Raw genomic sequence first — 18,214 nt, forward strand, 5'->3', positions numbered from 1 at the left:
TCCCTTTCAATAACTTTCCAATTTAGAGGAACGGATTTGTTGACATAATATTCTCTGTTTTTATTGAGAAATTTCAGACAAGTCTTTTTTGAAATTTTTTCTTTTAGTTTGGTTTGATATATTGTTTATAATTTTTAAAATTGATTTGGGGATTTTTTTCCTTTATATATATACAATAAATCTTTTCTTTCCTTTCTTTTATATTATATTAATTTACTAAGAGATCGTGAGGTCTACAGATTTTTAAAATATTTTATTATTCTTTATGATTATCTATGCCATGATTGTTCTCTTGATCTCTTTGTATTACATGTACAAACATCAATGTTATATATTAATCTGTATTAATTTGGAAACTAGTAAAAAGATTGAAAAAGAAAGAAAGAAAGGAAACTTATAGCACACTGGGCTTTATAAATAGCAGCACAGAGTATAGAGCAAGGAAGTCATGATGAACCTTCAGTGGTTTGGGCCACAGTTAGAATATTGTGTCCAGTTCTGTGCAGATGCGGATATAGAATGAAGCTGATTAGCAAAAAAACCAAAAATGACTTGATTTTTTTCAAGGCAGCCTGTTACTAGCATCTGAAAATGCATTACCAGATGTTGCAATAGAGGTTGATTCAATTGTAGTGTTCAGACGGGTCTGGATAAATATTAGAAAGGAAAGAAATTTTCAGATCTACAAAGGGAGGTTGGTGAGTAGGTCTAGCTTGATTGTCCTACATAGAGCCCATACAGACTTAATGTGCTGAATGCCCTCCTTTCATGCTGTAACCATTCTGTAATGCTAAATGATGCCATGGATCATTTACTTTACAATCAACAGGGTGGGTGTGGCCTCTGATTAATGTCTGCCCTGAAAGATGGTGCAGGGGGCAGGATTTCAGATTTGTGGATCATTGGGATCTCTTCTGGGGAAGGAACGACCTGTACAAAAGGGACAGGCTACACCTGAACTGGAGGGGGACCATATTCTTGCGGGCAGGTTTGCTAAAACCGTTGGGGAGGTTTTAAACTAGTTTGGCAGGGGGATGGGAACCTGAGTGACAGGTCAGAGGTTGGTGGCATTTAGTGTACAAGTAGATGTAGCACATAGAAAGACTGTGAGGAAGGAAAGGCAGTCGAAAGGGCAAAATTGCAGTCAGTTGGATGAGCTGAATGTGTCTACTTTAATGCGAGAAGTATCAGGAACAAGGCTGAGGAACCTTAGAGCATGGGTAAATACATGGAACTCGACGTGGTGGCCATTACAGAGACCTGGCCAGAAATGGCTGCTGGATATTCTGGGGTTTAGATGTTTCAAAAGGGATGGGGATGGAGATAAAAGAGGTGGGGGAATGGCTTTGCTGGTCAGGGACAGTATCACAACTGTAGAAAGGGAGGACATCCTGGAGGATCATCCACTGAGTTAGTGTGGGTGGAAGTCAGAAACAGGAAGGGAGCGATCATTCTATTGGGAGTATTCTACAGACCCCCTAATAACAGCAGAGACACTGAGGAGCAGATTGGGAGGCAGATTTTGGGAAGGTGTAAAATAACAGGGTTGTTGTCATGGGTCATTTCATTTTCCCTAATATTGAATGGCATCTCCTTAATGTAAAGGGGATAGATGGGGCAGAATTTGTTAGATGTGTCCAGGAAGGATTCTTGACACAGTATGTGGACAGATCGACTTAAGGAGAGGCCATACTGGACCTGGTACTAGGCAATAAGCCTGATCAGGTTTCGATCTCTCGGTGGGAGAGCATTTTGGAGACAGTGACCATAACTCCTTGACTTCTGCCATAGCCTTGAAAAGGGATCGGAGCAGACGATATGGGAAAGTATTTAATTGGGGGAGGGGGAATTATGATGCTATTAGGCAGGAACTTGGGAGCATAAATTGGGAACATGTTGTTGGGGAAGTGCACAACAGAAATGTGGAGGTTGTTTAGGGAGTACTTGCATGGGGTTCTGGGTAGGTTTGTCCCATTGAGGAAGGGTAAGGATGGTAGAGTGAAGGAACCATGGTTAACAAAAGACATAGAATGTCTTGTCAAGAGGAAGAAAGAAACTTACCTAAGGTTTAGAAAGGATCAGACAGAGCTCTTGAGAGTTACAACGCAGCAGGAGGGAGCTTAAGAATGAACTTAGGAGAGCTAGAAGGGGGCATGAGAAGTCCTTGGTGAGTAGGATTAAGGAAAATCCCAAGGCATTCTACACATATGTGAAGAATAGGAGAATAACTAGAGTGAGGGTAGTACCTATCAGGGATAAAAGAGGAAATATGTGCCTGGAGTCGGAAGAGGTGGGAGAGGTCCTTAATGAATACTTTGCTTCAGTATTCACCAGTGAGAGAGACCTTGACATTTGTGAGGATGGCATACAACAGGTTGATATGCTAGGGCATGTCAATGTGAGGAAAGAGGATGTGCTAGAACTTTTGAAAAACATTAGGATAGATGAGTCTCCAGGACCGGACGGGATATATCCAAGGTTATTACGGGAAGCCAAGGGAAGAGATTGCTGCACCTTTGGCAATGATCTGTGCATCCTCACTGGCCACAGGAGTAGTGCCAGATGATTGGAGGATGGCAAATGTTGTTCCCTTTGTTCAAGAAAGGGAGTAGGGATAATGCTGGGAATTACAGACCAGTGAGTCTTACTTCAGTGGTGGGCAAATTACTGGAGAATATTCTTAGAGACAGGGATTTATGGGCATTTGGAAAAGCATAGGCTGATTAGGGACAGTCAGCATGGCTTTGTGAGGGGCAGGTAGTGCCTCGTGAGCCTGAATGAATTCTTTGAGGATGTGACAACGCACATTGGATGAAGGTAGAGCAGTGGATGTGGTGTACATGGATTTTATTAAGATGTTTGTCAAGGTTTCCTCATGAAAGGCTTATTCAGAGAGCCAGGAGGCATGGGATCCAGGGACATTTGGGTATGTGGATTCAGAATTGGCTTGTCCATAGAAGACAGAGGGTGGTTGTAGGTGGAGCGTATTCTGCCTGGAGGTCAGTGACCAGTGGTTCCGCAGGAATCTGTCTTGGGACCCCTGCTCTTCATGATTTTATAAATGACTTGGATGAGGATGTGGAAGGGTGGGTTAATAAGTTTGCAGATGACACGAAGGTTGGTGGTGCTGTGGATAGGTGTAGAAGGTTGCTGTAGGGCTACAACGGGACATTGATAGGATGCAGAGCTGGGCTGAGAAGTGGCAGATGGAGTTCAACATGGAAAAGTGTGAAGTGATACACTTTGGAAGGTCGAATTTGAAGGCAGAATACAGGTTAATGGCAGGACTCTTAGCAGTGTGGAGGAACAAAGGGATCTTGGGGTCCACATCCATAGATCCCTCAAGGTTGCCATGCAGGTTGATAGGGTTGTTAAGAAGGTGTATGGTGGTGTTGGCCTTCATTAGTTGGGGTATTGAGTTCAAGAATCATGAGGTAATGTTGCAACTCTATAAAACTCTGGTTAGACCACATTTGAATATTGTGTTCAGTTCTGGTTGCCTCATTATAGGAAGGATGTGGAAGCTTTAGAGAGGGTGCAGAGGAGATTTACCAGGATGCTGCCTGGATTGGAGAGCATGTCTTATGAGGATAGGTTGAGTGAGCTCGGGCTTTTCTCTTTGGAGAGGAGGAGGATGAGAGGTGACTTGATAGAGGTGTACAGGATGATAAGATGAATAGATCGAGTGGACGGCCTGAGACTTTTTCCCAGGCGAAAATGGCTAACATGAGGGAGCGTAATTTTAAGTGATTGGAGGAAAGTACAGGGGAGATGTCAGAGATAAGTTTTTTACACAGTGAGTGGTGGGTGCGTGGAGTGCACTGCTGACAGGTGGTGGAGGCAGGTACACTAGGGACATTTAAGAGACTCTTAGATAGCCACATGAATGATAGAAAAATGGAGGGTTATGTGGGAGGGAAGGGTTAGATAGATCTTAGAGCAGGATACAATGTCGGCACCACATGAATGATAGAAAAATGGAGGGTTATGTGGAGGGAAGGGTTAGATAGATCTTAGAGCAGGATACAATGTCGGCACAACATCATGGGCCGAAGGGCCTGTACTGTGCTGTAGTGTTCCATGTTCTATGTTCTATTACTATTATATCCTGTAGGTGAATCTCAAAGAACAAGGACAGCTTATGTGTCAGGAAGAATTTGTCATTTGGTGTGGACGCAAAAAATATCTGAGACACATCTTCCTCTTCGAGGACCTCATTCTCTTCAGCAAAACAAAAAAGATTGAAGGAGGATATGACATCTATGTTTACAAGCTGTCATTTAAGGTAAAGGAAAAATGATTAATTTTGAAAAGTTATGAACTTATACAACAAAGACTTGCATTTACACAATATTTTTCATCTAATAAACCTTTCAATCAAAGTTACTTTTTTTCTGAGGCAGACTTAGAAATTTTGGCACAGCTTGGTGAGAAAGTATATGTCTTGAAAAATTTTGGAAATGGAGTGAGAAGTAGATGGGCAGAAAAATTTAGGAAAAACTTCCAGAACTTGAGATTGGTGGCTGAAATCATAGTTGCCAATGTTACTGTGTTGAAAATTGGTGATTCAAGATAGGCAAAACATTAAAACCTTGGATCATTATAGAGCTTGAGGGCATCACAGAGATATGGCTGATCAGAGCCATGGAGGGATTTGAAAAGCAGTATAAGAAATTTAAATACTGAAGCATTGCTCAACAAATAGCTCAAGCATGAGGAAGTGCAAAATAAGTCAGACTTTACTCCAATATACCCTCAAGTTTCCATCCATTTCAAAGAAATATTTTCATAATGTTGTTTTAAGTAATTCATGGTAACATTTGGCAAGAGTTTTCCTGCGCTTACTGGATTGTTGACTGATTTCAGACTGCCGAGATTGGAATGACCGAGAACGTTGGAGAAAGTGGGCTGCGTTTTGAGATCTGGTTCAGGAGAAGGAAATCTCAGGACACTTATATTTTCAGGCCAGCTCTTCTGAGGTCAAGTTAACTTGGACAAATGTTATAGGAAAAATCCTGTGGCGCCAAGCCCTCAGAAACAGAGGTATGTCAGTGGGATTCAGGTCTTTTGATTTATTGTTATGTAAACCAAGAAGAAGGTGTGTGCTTTATGTCAATGCTGTTTGTTTCCTATTAAGGCCCACGATTCACATTCCCAGTGTCTAATCAAGAATTGTGCCCTCTATGGAGCTGGTTTGAGTTGATGGTATTTCTTGGTTCAAATGTAAATTTGATTCTTTCGCTCAGAAGATTTTGGAATTGCTAATTTGAAGCATGACACATGATCATTGTGACATTAATAAGAAGAAAGAGATGTCTTTAGACCTTTGAGCAAAACTCTCTACCAGTGGAGTTTTCCCCATTTCTGACTAAGAATTGTTGTAAACAAATTTTTTGATATTAAATAATATTGATCATAAAGATTATCTACGACCCCATTATTGTTTTATTATATGCCAACCAGGCTGGTAGAAGGTGAACCAAATGGATCTTGGCATATTAGTGAGTGTCTGGTGACAAATTGAAGGAGTCAGTTAGTTGTCTGCCCAGACCAACAGGAGGTAGTTTTTAACCACCAGACCACATGACCCTGCCCATGCCTTGCTGATCCATCCACTTTGAATAGCAGTTACTTGGAAAATGGCCTGCAGCCTCTACAAAAACAGATGGTCTGGAGAGGCACTCGATCCCTTGCCCCAGCCCATGTTAGAAGCTTTGAGGTTAATAGTTCCAGGAAGGTCTCACAGGATGGAATGTGAGGGTTGTGAGTACTTGAGTAAGTGAGGGTTGTGACAAAACACATTGATGAGGGTAGAGCAGCGGATGTGGTGCATATGGACTTTAGTAAGGTGTTTGATAAGGTTCCCCATGATAGGCTCATTCAGAAGGTCGGGAGGCATGGGATCTAGGGAAACTTGGCTGTGTGGTTTCGGAATTGGCTTGCCCTTAGTATGCAGAGGGTGGTTGTAGATGGAGCATACTCTGCCTGGAGGTCAGTGACCAGTGGTGTTCCACAGGGATCTGTTGTGGGACCCCTGCTCTTTGTGATTTTTCTAAATGACTAAGATGAGGATGTGGAAGGGTGGGTTAGTAAGTTTGCAGATGACATGAAAGTTGGTGGTGTTATGGATAGTGTAGAAGGTTGTTGAAGGCTACGGGGTTAATGGCAGGATTCTTAGCAGTGTGGAGGAACAGAGGGATCTTGGGGTCCACATCCATAGATCCCTCAAAGTTGCTGCGTAGGTTGATAGGGTTGTTAAGAATGCGTATGGTGTGTTGGCCTTCATTAGTCGGGGTATTGAGTTCAAGATCCGCAAGGCAATGTTGCAGCTGTATAACAATCTGGATAGACCACATTTGGGGTATTGTGTTCAGTTCTGGTCGCCTCAAGGATGCAGAAACTTTAGAAAGGGTGCAGAGGAGATTTGCCAGGATGCTGCCTGGATTGGAGAGCATGTCTTATGAGGATAGGTTGAGCGAGCTAGGTCTTCTCTCTTTGGAGCGAAGGAGGATGAGAGGTGATTTGATAGAGGTGTACAAGATGATAAGAGGCATATATCAAGTGGACAGCCAGGGGTTCTCTCCCAGGGTGAAAATGGCTAACATGAGGGGGCATAATGTTAAGGTGATTGGAGGAAAGGGGTGGGGGAGATATCAGAGGTAAGGTTTTTACACAGAGAGTGGTGGGTGTGTGGATCGTGCTGCCAGGGGTGCTGGTCGAGGCAGATACATTAGGCACATTTAAGAGACTCTTGGATAGGCACATGAATGATAGAAAAATGAAGGGGTATGTGGGAGGGAATGGTGAGATTGATCTTAGAGTAGGTTAAAAGGTCGGCAAAACATAGTTGGCCAAAGGGCCTGTGCTGTGTTGTTCTATGTTCTGTGTTCCAAGGAGAACAACCTCAGCTTCTCTAGACTATCCACAAACTAAAGTCCTGTCGCCTTATAATCATTTTGGTAAATCCCATCTGCACCTTCCCCAAAAGCTTTACATCTTTTCTCAAGTGAGGAGTCCAGAACTGGACATAATGTTCCAATTGTGACTGAACCAGTGTTTTTCAAAGGTTCATTATAATTTCCCTTGTACTTTTTGCCTCTTTTGATTAAATCCAGGCTCATATGTACTTTAACCATTTTCTAAACCTGCTGTGGCACTCTCAGCAAGCCATGCTAATATATCCACAGACCTCTCTGTTCTTGTATCCCTTTTAGAATAGTTCCCTCTGGTTTATATTGCTTGCAATTTCCTTTTAAATCAAAATGTAACACTTTGTATTTCTCATTGTTTATTTCATTTTCCATCCATCTGTCCACCACCCTGGTTATATCTCTATTAATATTCACAGTTGACTATGCCTCCAACTTTTGAGTCATGTGCAAATTTGGAAATTGTTTTCAGTACATCGAAGTCTAAATCATTAATAAATATTAAGAAAAGCAGCAATCCTTGTACCAATCCCTGGGGAGCTCCACGGTATGCTTCCCTTTGGTCTGAAAAACAATCTTTCACTATGTCTCCTGTAACTCAGCCAATGCTGCTGTAGCATTCTTTATTCCATGACTTTCAATTCTCATAACGAGTCCATTATGTGGCACCTTTTTTGGAAATCCATCAACTGCATTTCTGTCATTAACTCTCTCTCTTATTTATTCAAAAATCTCAATTAAGTTGGCTAGACACTATTTGTCTTTAACAAGTCCATGCTGGCTTTCCCTAATCAATGCATACTTGTCCATGTGACTGTTAATTCTGTCCCTGATGATTGTTTCCAGAACTTGTACTACCAACAACTGACCAGTCTGTAGTCAAGGGGTTTATTCTTAATTGTAACATTTGCAGTTTTCTAGTCCCCGGGCACCACTCCTGAACCTATAGATATTTGGAAGGTTATGGTCAGGTCTTTGCAGTTTCCCCCTTTACTCCCTTAGTAATCTAGGATCTCTTCTATCTGAACCATGTGATTTTTTTCACTGTAAGTGCAGCTGGTTTCTCTGGTACCTCCTCAGTCAGTTTTAAACCTTTCACAAATCTTTGTTCCATCTTCCAAGACACCGGCAGCATCTGTTTTGTTGGTGAATACTGATGCACTCATTTAGTAATATAACCATTCCCTCCATCTGCCATCATCACACAATTAATTTGCATATTAATATTAACTGAACCAAATAAACAGCTCTATTGCTAGCACTGATGATACAGCATTTGAAGAACCCTTCTGGTTCTTGGCAATTGCTAAATGGGCAAATTTGCCCCAAGATGTGGTATTTAGCCATTCAGCCCAAGTGCAAGCTTGAACATATCTGGAGTAATTGAAAGATAGCTTTTGAGTATCTATGCAATTGACTTCATCTGGGGTTGCTGGTACTGATTTCATTCCGGTGAGGTTTTCAGAGCTGAATATCCTGGAGTTGCTCATTGTTCATACCTGAAATGCATATCGTAATTTCCTATGCAAATAATTTGGCAGACAGTTGCATAAAAGTTGTGGGTTCTTAAGAGACCAAAAATAAAAACAGGCCCAAACAAGGAATGCCACTTAAATTCCCTTCTCTTTAATGTCTTCTTACCATGTACAGGTCTTCAAATAGCAGGATGAACATTGCCTCAGGGATAAATGGAACTAGGATTTCAAACTTACACTTATTAAGAAAAAAATGAAGTTGCAGCAATACATGCTTGTCATCTGAATAATTAATGATTTAGTAATCCCTTAGCGATTAACCACCACACTCTTTGTTACAGAGTTGAGGATGCAGGAGATGGTATCCATGGGGATAGGTAATAAACCATTTATGGACATCAAGCCCAGTGAAGCTGCCATCAGTGATCGTGCAATTGATTACATCATGAAAGGTACAGGTATGTCAAATAAAGTAATCATCTAAATGGCAGTTTGAAACTTCAGCAACTTGACTATTTTTAAATGTACAATAACCAGGGAGGGACATCTGCAGATTAAGGTGAATATTCAGGGCCGCGTGATACTGCTTGAACACCATCCTTCTGATCTACTCATTCACAAACTTCATTCTATTCCCTTCTGATGTTATTTTTAAATGTTACGGTACTTGGATCCAATGCTCCAGTGAATTTTACCAGGAGACGTTTGTTTGGCCAGTTCCCTGTTTATAGGTCTTTGGATCCTGAGTATTGATATGGACTAGGTGAAGGCCACCAAGGATAAAGTATTTGTTCGTTGCCATTTCCCTTCTGCATGGCACTGTCCACCTTACCATGCACAAACACAGACAAGGTTACATTGTGGCTGTACCAATAAAACTCATATCTTTGTGGTATTATCATGAGAAAATACTAAGTGCTTCTCAAGAAGAGTGGAAGGTGAGTTCATGTACACTGGCACCATTCTTCAAGGCCTGACCCAGAATAAAAGATTCTTCCACCCATAAAGAATTGAAGTACAAAAGCAAGGAAAGAAAAGTCCCTGTTAGTCAGAAAAATCACATTTGATTCATTGCCTGACTTTTGCCCCTATTTTCAAGCACCTTTCCGTTAAAAGATTCTTTTCGGTTCTGTCTCAAGTATTCTGAGTGACAAAAGATTTCACACTAAACTAATCCTTTGAATGATGAAATATCTCTCACCTTGTCTCTTCATTAACTGAGTTATACATAGATTTCCAAATGAGAGAACATGGCCCTTCCTTAATTTCTTCATCAAAACTGTGCATTCTTCATCTGTGCATTGCGTTAGGATTGAGAATAGGGGTTGAATGGTTGTGTGTGAAATCTCATGCTGGTGGCCTTTGGACAGTTCAGAATTAGCTGGTGACTATTTTCATCGATCCAGGAGAAAATATCCTGGTCCCCTGTAAAATTGAAAATGTTCTGGACCTTATTTTGAACTGTCACTCTGAGATCACTTATTAGGCTAATCAGTGCCTCTACTACCAGATGGAATCTTTGCTGCAAATTGCTTCTCATTTGTTGTTAAATTTCTATGATTCCCGAACTAAAATCCCTTGAAGTGTAGTTATCCTGTTCAAAGATCTTCTCTATCCTTAATGCGACATAAGCATTTTCTTTCTAACATTTTTCAATTTGATTATGACTCATTAGAAACTCGAACAAGAGCATCTATTGCTGTGTCTTCGTTTGACCACTCAATGTCCTTCAAGAGGCCTCATTCCACCATATCCAACAGCAGCACCTCTTCTTCGAGCAGCCAGTCATCTTCATCCATTCTGGGGACTCTCAATCTTCATGTGTATTCAAGTCCAGTACACGCTGGTCTGCATTTGACACCTTTCAACCAGTGGTCCTATGACATTGGAACGTGCATCGAAGAAGATGAACTGGAGCAAGATTCTGGAAGCCAACCCTCTATAAGTGAGTCTATAATAGAATTGGGATTATTCTTAATTAAACTTCTGAAACTTCATCAAATCCATTTCGTTTATTCTGCTATGTATTGCTATGGGAAACTGGTGTAATTTATTCTGCCAGATTTATCCTTGCTCTATCCAATGATGTTTCTTCAAAAGAGCCATATTGTTTTACTTAACATTTGGCCATTTAGCCAAGTACAAAAATGTTTTGACTCAGCACAAAAATTGAATCATTTGTACATAAATATTAGATAACCTTTCATCAGCATGATTAAAATCATATTGTTTCTCTCTATTGTATAACAAGGTAATTTATTTTACATTTGTTTTAAAACAAAAAAAATTGTAAAACAATCAAAACAAGGTCTCCCCTGTTCAACTCTTACACTGTAGTTAGAAATGTTGAATACTATGGCTTCTGTACCACTTGCAGTAGATGTTGGAAAAAAAAAGAAAATTAAGGCTTACATTTATGTGCAGAAAACAAACTGCTGCAAAAACTCAGCAGCATTTACATTTATGTATCATCTTCTGTGACCTCAAGATGTCCCAAAGTACTTTATAGCCAAAGAAATGCTTTAGAAATGAAGTCACTTTTGTATTTGGATAATCTGCCATATATTCCAAAGGCAAATCCTGTTTAATGTTGTAACAATTAGATTTTGAACTGATGATGAAACTGAAAAAAATGCAGTGCCAGAAAGCATTTCTTTTTCCAAGAGCTGTAAAGCAAAAAGAAAAGTCAGTATTCAAACCATATCAAGGCTCACAGACATTCTGGACCAATTTAATTTTGTACATGGCTAAAGATTAAACTTTATTAAAGGTGATCACTGTCACCTGAAGGAAACTGAGCACTTCTGAGATGCCATCTTTTTTGTCCTAGTCACAGAGAGCTCGGAGACCTCTTCACAATGCACTTCAGCAGAAAGCATCAGTGGCTCAACTCTCAACTACGTGTCCCAGTTTTCCACAGAGACACTTTCTGATGAAGCGTCTAATCCTGACTCTAATAAGCCTTGCCATTATTCATCCCCAAATCTTTCACCAAGGATGCAGAGGGCTAAGCAGGCGAAGAACCAATACATAACTGCAGTAAGTATCTGAGTTTTGTGTAGTGTTGATTATTGGCAATGGATCAATGTTTCTAATAATCACAGCTTACTTACCAGTCCTGTGATTTGCAAAACATTTAATTCTTAACATTTAAGCAAAGCTTTTTACATACTTCAGTTTAAGGAATGAATCTGCTTGGATTTTTGAGGATGTTTGTACAAGAAGGAAAGTTCTTGGGCAAATCAGGAATTGTCAGTAATTCAAGAAGAAGGAAAGTGTGAATAGAGTTTAACAAAGCAAAGAAAACCTATTTTCTGGCAAGAATTAAATTAAATTAAATCTTTACCAGATACTACTAAGATCAAACTGCAACAATTTAGAGTTGCTATCAGTTTACTTTTGGACTGAATTTATTTTTGCCAAACTTCAGAGTCATAGGTTCATGCTGCACAGAAACAGGACCTTTGCCCCACCAGTTCCCTGGTGACCATCAACTATGCATCTATACTAACCTTGTCAACCAGCATTGGGTCTGTATCCTTTGATGCTTGTCTAGGTACTTCTTAAATGTTGTGAGAGTACCTGCCTCCACCATCCACTCAGGCAGACGTTCCAGGTTCCAATCACCCTCCAGGTGAAAAAATTCTTCCTCAAATCCCTTTAAACCTGTTCCCCCTTATGTTAAACCTATGTCTTCCAGTTTTTGTCACCTCTGTTTCGGGGAAATGTTCTCTGCTATCTACCATGTCTGTACTCCTCGTAATTTTTTATGGCTCAATCAGGTCCCCATTTAGCCTTCTCAGCTCCAAGGAAAACAAACCCAGCCTATCCGTTCTCTCCTCATAAGTGACCACTTCGTCCCAGGCAACATTCTCTGCACCCTATCCAGTACAATCACATCCTGCTTGTAGTGTGGTGACCAGTACCGCACACAGTATTCCAGCTTTGTAAGAAAGCATAAGCAAAACACCACAACAAATGTTTCCTTTCTGCATGTCTTTCTCTGTGGATGTGCATAAATTATGTCTTTAATTGATTGTTGTTATGAGCAAAGCAAATCTTTGTGTATGATCAATGATTCCAACTCTCCAACTTTTGGATTTGGCAAGATGTGGCAACATTGATGAGAAATGATGTCAATTTTGTGAAATGATTTTTGCAGCTGCTTTTCCAGTTTCAAGAGCACTAAAATCCACATTCTCTTCTGCCATTCTCCACCTTTTTCTCTCATTCCTCATTGTCCTCCAAGTCTTTCCTCTTTCTCTGTGTCTTTCTTTATCTTTGTCTCTTTACCCCTCATCTGTTTTCTCACGTCTTCTTTATTTTCCTCATTCTCTTTAACTCCTTTCTTTATGATTTCGGCAGAATAAGAGATTTGGCAAGAAAAAACTAGAAGGGATTCTATCCACCTGGAACCTTCTTCCCTGGATTGTGGCCTGCACTGTCACTTGGTTTCTAAGACATGATAAAGAAGATGACATGTGGTTAAGTTGTAGTATTCAAACATTAATGGATGTTGCTCTGTATTCTCCACCTTTGACCCAACAATGCGGCAAGTTACTGTTCTGAGCATCAACCAGCTAGTAATTTTAATTTGGTTCCTTTCCTTCACTCTCTTGGCAGTGTAAAGTCTCACATGTAACAATAGGCTTCTCAACACTGGTTTGACTTGCAAGTGTTTGCAAAGATAGTTCAGTAAGTAACTAGATTTTATAAGTTAAAGTATCTTTGAGAATTAATCAGACTAATGACTTTAAGCAGGGATAAGTGGTGACTTACTAAACAATAACCCTAACTGGGAAAATAACAAAGGTGATTAGCATGTTTCAAATGATGCTATTAATCATGGCGCTTTATTCGGGCTGATAGCTATTAACTATTAACTGTGTTCCTTTTGTAGAGGTGAGCGGGTTCCCTGGTTTAACCTGAAATGACTTTTCTTTTGACAGCAATCCCAAGTATCTGGCAGGAACATAATTTTAATTTTGTGGATGTAAATGTATTTCCAAGTACCTAAACTATTTAGGTTTAAAATAACAGCCGATAAGATTTGACTTTTTAAGATCCTGAGGCAGATAAAAAAAAATTGGACAGCTATTCAAAGCCTTTATAAATCAGTTGCAAAGCAGATCTCATTAGGGCATTGTATCCAGATCTGGACAGCACATGTTGGAAAGGATGTATAGACTACAGTGAAGGTGTGAGGAGATTTTCTTCGCAGCTTGCTAGGGCTGAGGGGTTTCATTTAACTGGATGAACAGAGAAGGTGAGATCATTCTCCTCAGAACAGAGAAAGTTTGAACTTACAAGGAGCTTTGATGAAGTTAATAGGAAGAAACTCTTTCTGTAGGCAGGAAGTTCACTAACCAGACAGCACACACTTTAAAATAATTGACAAAAGGACCCAAATGGTGATGAGAAGAAACGTTTTGTGTAGTGAGATTTGTAGGATCTCAAAAATACTGTTGGACAGTTGGTGGAAATAGTGACTAAGGAATTGTGCATATGCCTGAGAAGCAAATATTTTCAAAATTATATTGAAAGTCCAGAGGATTGGGACCAATTGTACGATTCCTTCAAAGAAGTAGCACAGGTGTAGTGGGCCTTCTGTGATTGCATACCTGCTATCCTCTCTCCTTCTTTGATTACTAGCTTTCAAAAAATACAGGGTGTTGGCATAATTTTATCAAGCAAGTATGACTGTCAACATTTTTTTCAGTCCCAGGCAAAAGCCTTTGATTAATGGGCAACATTTTGAAGTCCAGGTACAGTTGGATACGGCATCATAATTTGCTTATGTTACTAAAGAACATCAGTTAAGTCCCTACTGGCAATTTGAGAATTTGAATTCAATTCTTTTTAATTGAGGAAGTATATATAAAAAAGTCTATCAGCAATAAAACGTGACAATGAATTTGCCACAATGTCATGTAACTCCATTTAGTTCATAAATATCCATTGGGAAAATGATTATATTTTCCTTACCCAATCCAGTGTATACGTGAATCCATCTCCAAAATGGGTGAATTTTAATGGTCTCTAAGGTGAGGCAGTGAGGTACACAATTGTATCAAGTAAAAGACCTATCACCGCCTTAGGACAACTTGGGTTGGCAATTGATGCCACATCCAGTGATGGCCATATCCAAGGATGAATTAAGTAAAAGGAAGTTCAAAGCTTTGAGTTTGTTCAGTTTGATGCTTTTACTTTCTTCCAAGCTACTGCATACTACAACTTTACTGAAAGACATAAACCAGATACAAATCTACATTCCCCTGTAGAATCATCTGACTTGCCCTTTTATTGGCTGCTCCACTTTCCTTCTTTGTTGTCAGTTGCCCTTTGATTGTCAGCCCCAGCTTCTCCATTTATTCCTCACCCTGTGTTTAATACATTTTGCCATTACGACTTCCTGTTGCTGCATCAAGATTTAACTTGTAGGTGAACCAATACCTTGAATCCATCTATTTTTGTAACCCCTCAATGGAGGCTTTTTTTATATAATAAGAGGATCCAGTGAAGCATTTGCTGCAAGGGGCGGCAAGGTAGTGTAGCGGTTAGCGTAATGCTTTTACAGCGCCAGCGACCCAGGTTCAATTCCAGCTGCTGTCTGTAAGGAGTTTGTACATTTTCCCCATGACTGCGTGTGTTCCCTCCGGGTGCTCCGGTTTCCTCCCACATTCCAAAGGCATACAGGTTAGGAGCTGTAGGCATGCTATGTTGGTGCCAGAAGCATGGTGACACTTGCTGGCTGCCCCCAGAACATTCTACACAAAGGTACATTTCACTGTGTGTTGTGATGTACATGTGACTAATAAAGAAATCTTGTCTTAGTTCTTATAAACTATGGGACTTGGACTGAGCTTATTGCCAATTTTTTCTGCTTTTGTTTTGGAACACCAAGGTCTGTTCCTCTGTTTATTTTTATTTTAATCTTTCCTCTCTACTCCAGATTGTGTGTTCAGGGGTGATACCACTCAGCACTCCCCACACAAAGGATTGTGGTAGCTTGGAACTATCTCCACTAAAAAGCTACTGCTTCTGGGGTAACAATTGGAAAATGTTAAAACTTTTATTGATAGATTTTTGTCAGGACATTAAATTATAGGGAATGCAGGTGGGTAAATTGAGTCCAGATGTACATCAGGAATGATCTAATTTCAGACATAGAATACTGCCCAAGGTTACATCAGACCTCCATGAGTACCCTTGAGTTGTTGGAAGAGGAGTTGACTGGATTCTAATCTTAGGTTGCACAGTTGTACTCCAACTCTTTGAGGTCTATGAATGCAATGGGTGAATTAATGTAGATTTGCTTATTCTTGTTATAATATTTTGTTTTAACAGCTCTGAATGGAAAATTCCACATACTATCTTATGCACCCAGTGAAGAAAGTCATTTTCACCTCTGAGGCATTGGACTGCTTGTTCTAAGTTGTTGCTGCGTTGGATTTGCTAACAACCTACACAGGAGCAGATATATCATCCTCAAAATCCAAAACAGAATGAATGAATCAGATAATGTGCATGAGCATTTAGATGTCTGAAAAGGACAATTAATCATGGGACATTCCTTCTTGCATTAAAAAAGGACATTAAAAATGTGCCCAAGTGATAAATGGGAAGTAACTAGAGTATATGTATATACGTATAGTATGGTTAGTATTTTTATAGCATATTTTAACATTTTTATGTTTCATTTTGTAAATAACGAGGTGCCTTTGCAGCGTGACCTATATTCTTGTGCAATTTATAGTGGCTGTAGCTTTGAAACTGCAACACTGTAGATATAGATTAATTCTTTACCATAGCTAGTGTATAAATCAAATTGTCTAGGAGCGTTATGTTTGTGTAAATATTTATTTTAAATGTTTGGCATTATCTTTTTCACCAAAAATTGTGACCAATATGTCTCTATCCTTCTCGGGTATCCAGAATTTATACATGGTTTGAAACTTTACTCCAGGTTTTTGTTTTATTTCTTTCATTTCCCAGCAAGTGGGCAGTGTGGTGCCATTTTAACTGAGCTGCTTATAGTTTGTACACGTTTGATTGGAGAAGTTGCAGTGAACAATCTTTGAAAAGCAGTTGTTTCCATGCAGTGGTAGGCAATTATAATCAAGTGATCCAACTGGCCAAGAGATCAATTGCTAATGTATTTTTATTGAGCCAGCAGATCAGAAACTAAGGCATGCTTTAGTTACAATTATCTCTTGGTCCTGTTTGCTTCTGTTCCACTTATTAATGTCTTACAGTAAATATTCTAGTACATTAAATATTCTTTGTGTCAGGCTTCCATTGTCATTAAAAACCCAAACCACTTTTCTTCATTAATATTTTGGGCAAAAATCCTACCCATTCCTGTACATTTGAACACATACAATTGATATGATTAAAACAAGTGGGTAAGCTTAGCCATGTGGCCACTGATGAACCTACTGAATACTATTCTTTGCTTGGTATCTCAAGCCTATTTTATGAAATAGAACTGGTAGCAAATAAAATGACCCTCTTTCTTTAAGCTTTTCCATGCTGTGCTTTTGTTCCTGGTTACCAAGATATATTGTATCCCCTGAAAAACAACAATTGCAATTTACATTTAAATAGATCTCGTTATTTAGTAAAACATTCCAAAGGTGTTCCATAGGCATAATCAGGCACAAAAAAACACTGGGCCAAAGAAGAAGACATTCCATTGCATTACCAGGCGCTTGGTCACAGAGGTGGGTTTAAGGAAAAAGAGAGTTGTTGACGCAGGGAGATAAAGAGAGAGAATGCAGGAGCCTGGAATCTAGATGTCCAAAAACTTGGGCACCAATGATGGACAGAAGGGAATGGAGGAGATGTGCAAGGGGAGAGAGCTGGAATGATACAGAGATCCAGGTGCATTTTAAGAATCAAAATCAGGTTTACTATCACTGACATATGTCTTGAAATTTGTTGTTTTGCAGCAGCAGTACAGTGCAAGACATAAAAATTACTATAAGTTACAAAAATAAAAAAAATGCAAAAGAGGAATAATGATGTAGTGTTCATGGACCGTTCAGAAATCTGATAGCGGAGGGGAAGAAGCTGTTTCTGAAACATTCAGTGTGGGTCTTCAGTCTCCCTGATGGGAGTAATGTGAAGAGGTTATGTCCTGGGTGGTGAGGGTCCTTAATGATGGATGCTGCCTTCTTGAGGCACCACCTCTTGAAGATGTCCTCAATGGCGGGGAGGGTTGTGTCCGTGATGGAGTGGAAAGTTGCAGAAGTACAAGGGGAAAGGAAGTACAGTAAGTGAGGAATAGGGGGTTTGGGTGAAAAGCAAAGTCAGTGCCCTCCTATTGGCCATTCATGGGTGTATTATCACCAAATGGTAGCAAGCTACATGATAAATTGGTAAGTTGGTTTATTATCATCACATATACTGAGGTACAGTGAAAAATTTTGTTTTGCATACCATCCATACAGATCATTTCATCACATCTGTGCCTTGAGGTAGTATAAGGGGAAACAATAACAGAATGCAGAATAATGTGTTACAATTACAGAGAAAGTGCAGTGCAGGCAGACAATAAGGTGAAGGCCATAATGAGGTAGATTGTCAGGTCAAGAGTCAATCTTATCATACTAGTATTTTGTGGTGGTAGTGAGCAGTCATCCAGTCCATTATATTTACCTCTTCCAAACACAATGGGCTGAAACATTTTGAAGTACATGTACTCACCTGAGCTGAGATCCATTATGCACAGATACTTGATACTGAATCTCCCCTGAAGACAGTTCTCATGAAGGGTCTTTGACCTGAAACATTAATTCCATTGATGCT

At 39.8% G+C, this 18,214-nt stretch overlaps 1 protein-coding gene across 1 annotated transcript in view; it reads left to right on the forward strand.

The window, feature by feature from the left end:
- The window catches only part of zgc:158766 (uncharacterized protein LOC100009641 homolog), a 131,799-nt gene extending 114,900 nt beyond the window's left edge, over positions 1–16,899 (forward strand). The window contains 8 exon segments of the mRNA XM_052016913.1: positions 4,115–4,285; positions 4,867–4,957; positions 4,960–5,043; positions 8,746–8,862; positions 10,080–10,349; positions 11,235–11,443; positions 13,028–13,099; positions 15,752–16,899. Of these exon segments, the coding sequence (XP_051872873.1) occupies positions 4,115–4,285; positions 4,867–4,957; positions 4,960–5,043; positions 8,746–8,862; positions 10,080–10,349; positions 11,235–11,443; positions 13,028–13,072 (987 nt within the window). The 3' untranslated portion in view covers positions 13,073–13,099; positions 15,752–16,899.
- Positions 16,900–18,214: the final 1,315 nt, after the last annotated feature.

The sequence above is a fragment of the Pristis pectinata genome, chromosome 5, assembly GCF_009764475.1.
Source record: "Pristis pectinata isolate sPriPec2 chromosome 5, sPriPec2.1.pri, whole genome shotgun sequence".
NCBI lineage: Eukaryota > Metazoa > Chordata > Chondrichthyes > Rhinopristiformes > Pristidae > Pristis > Pristis pectinata.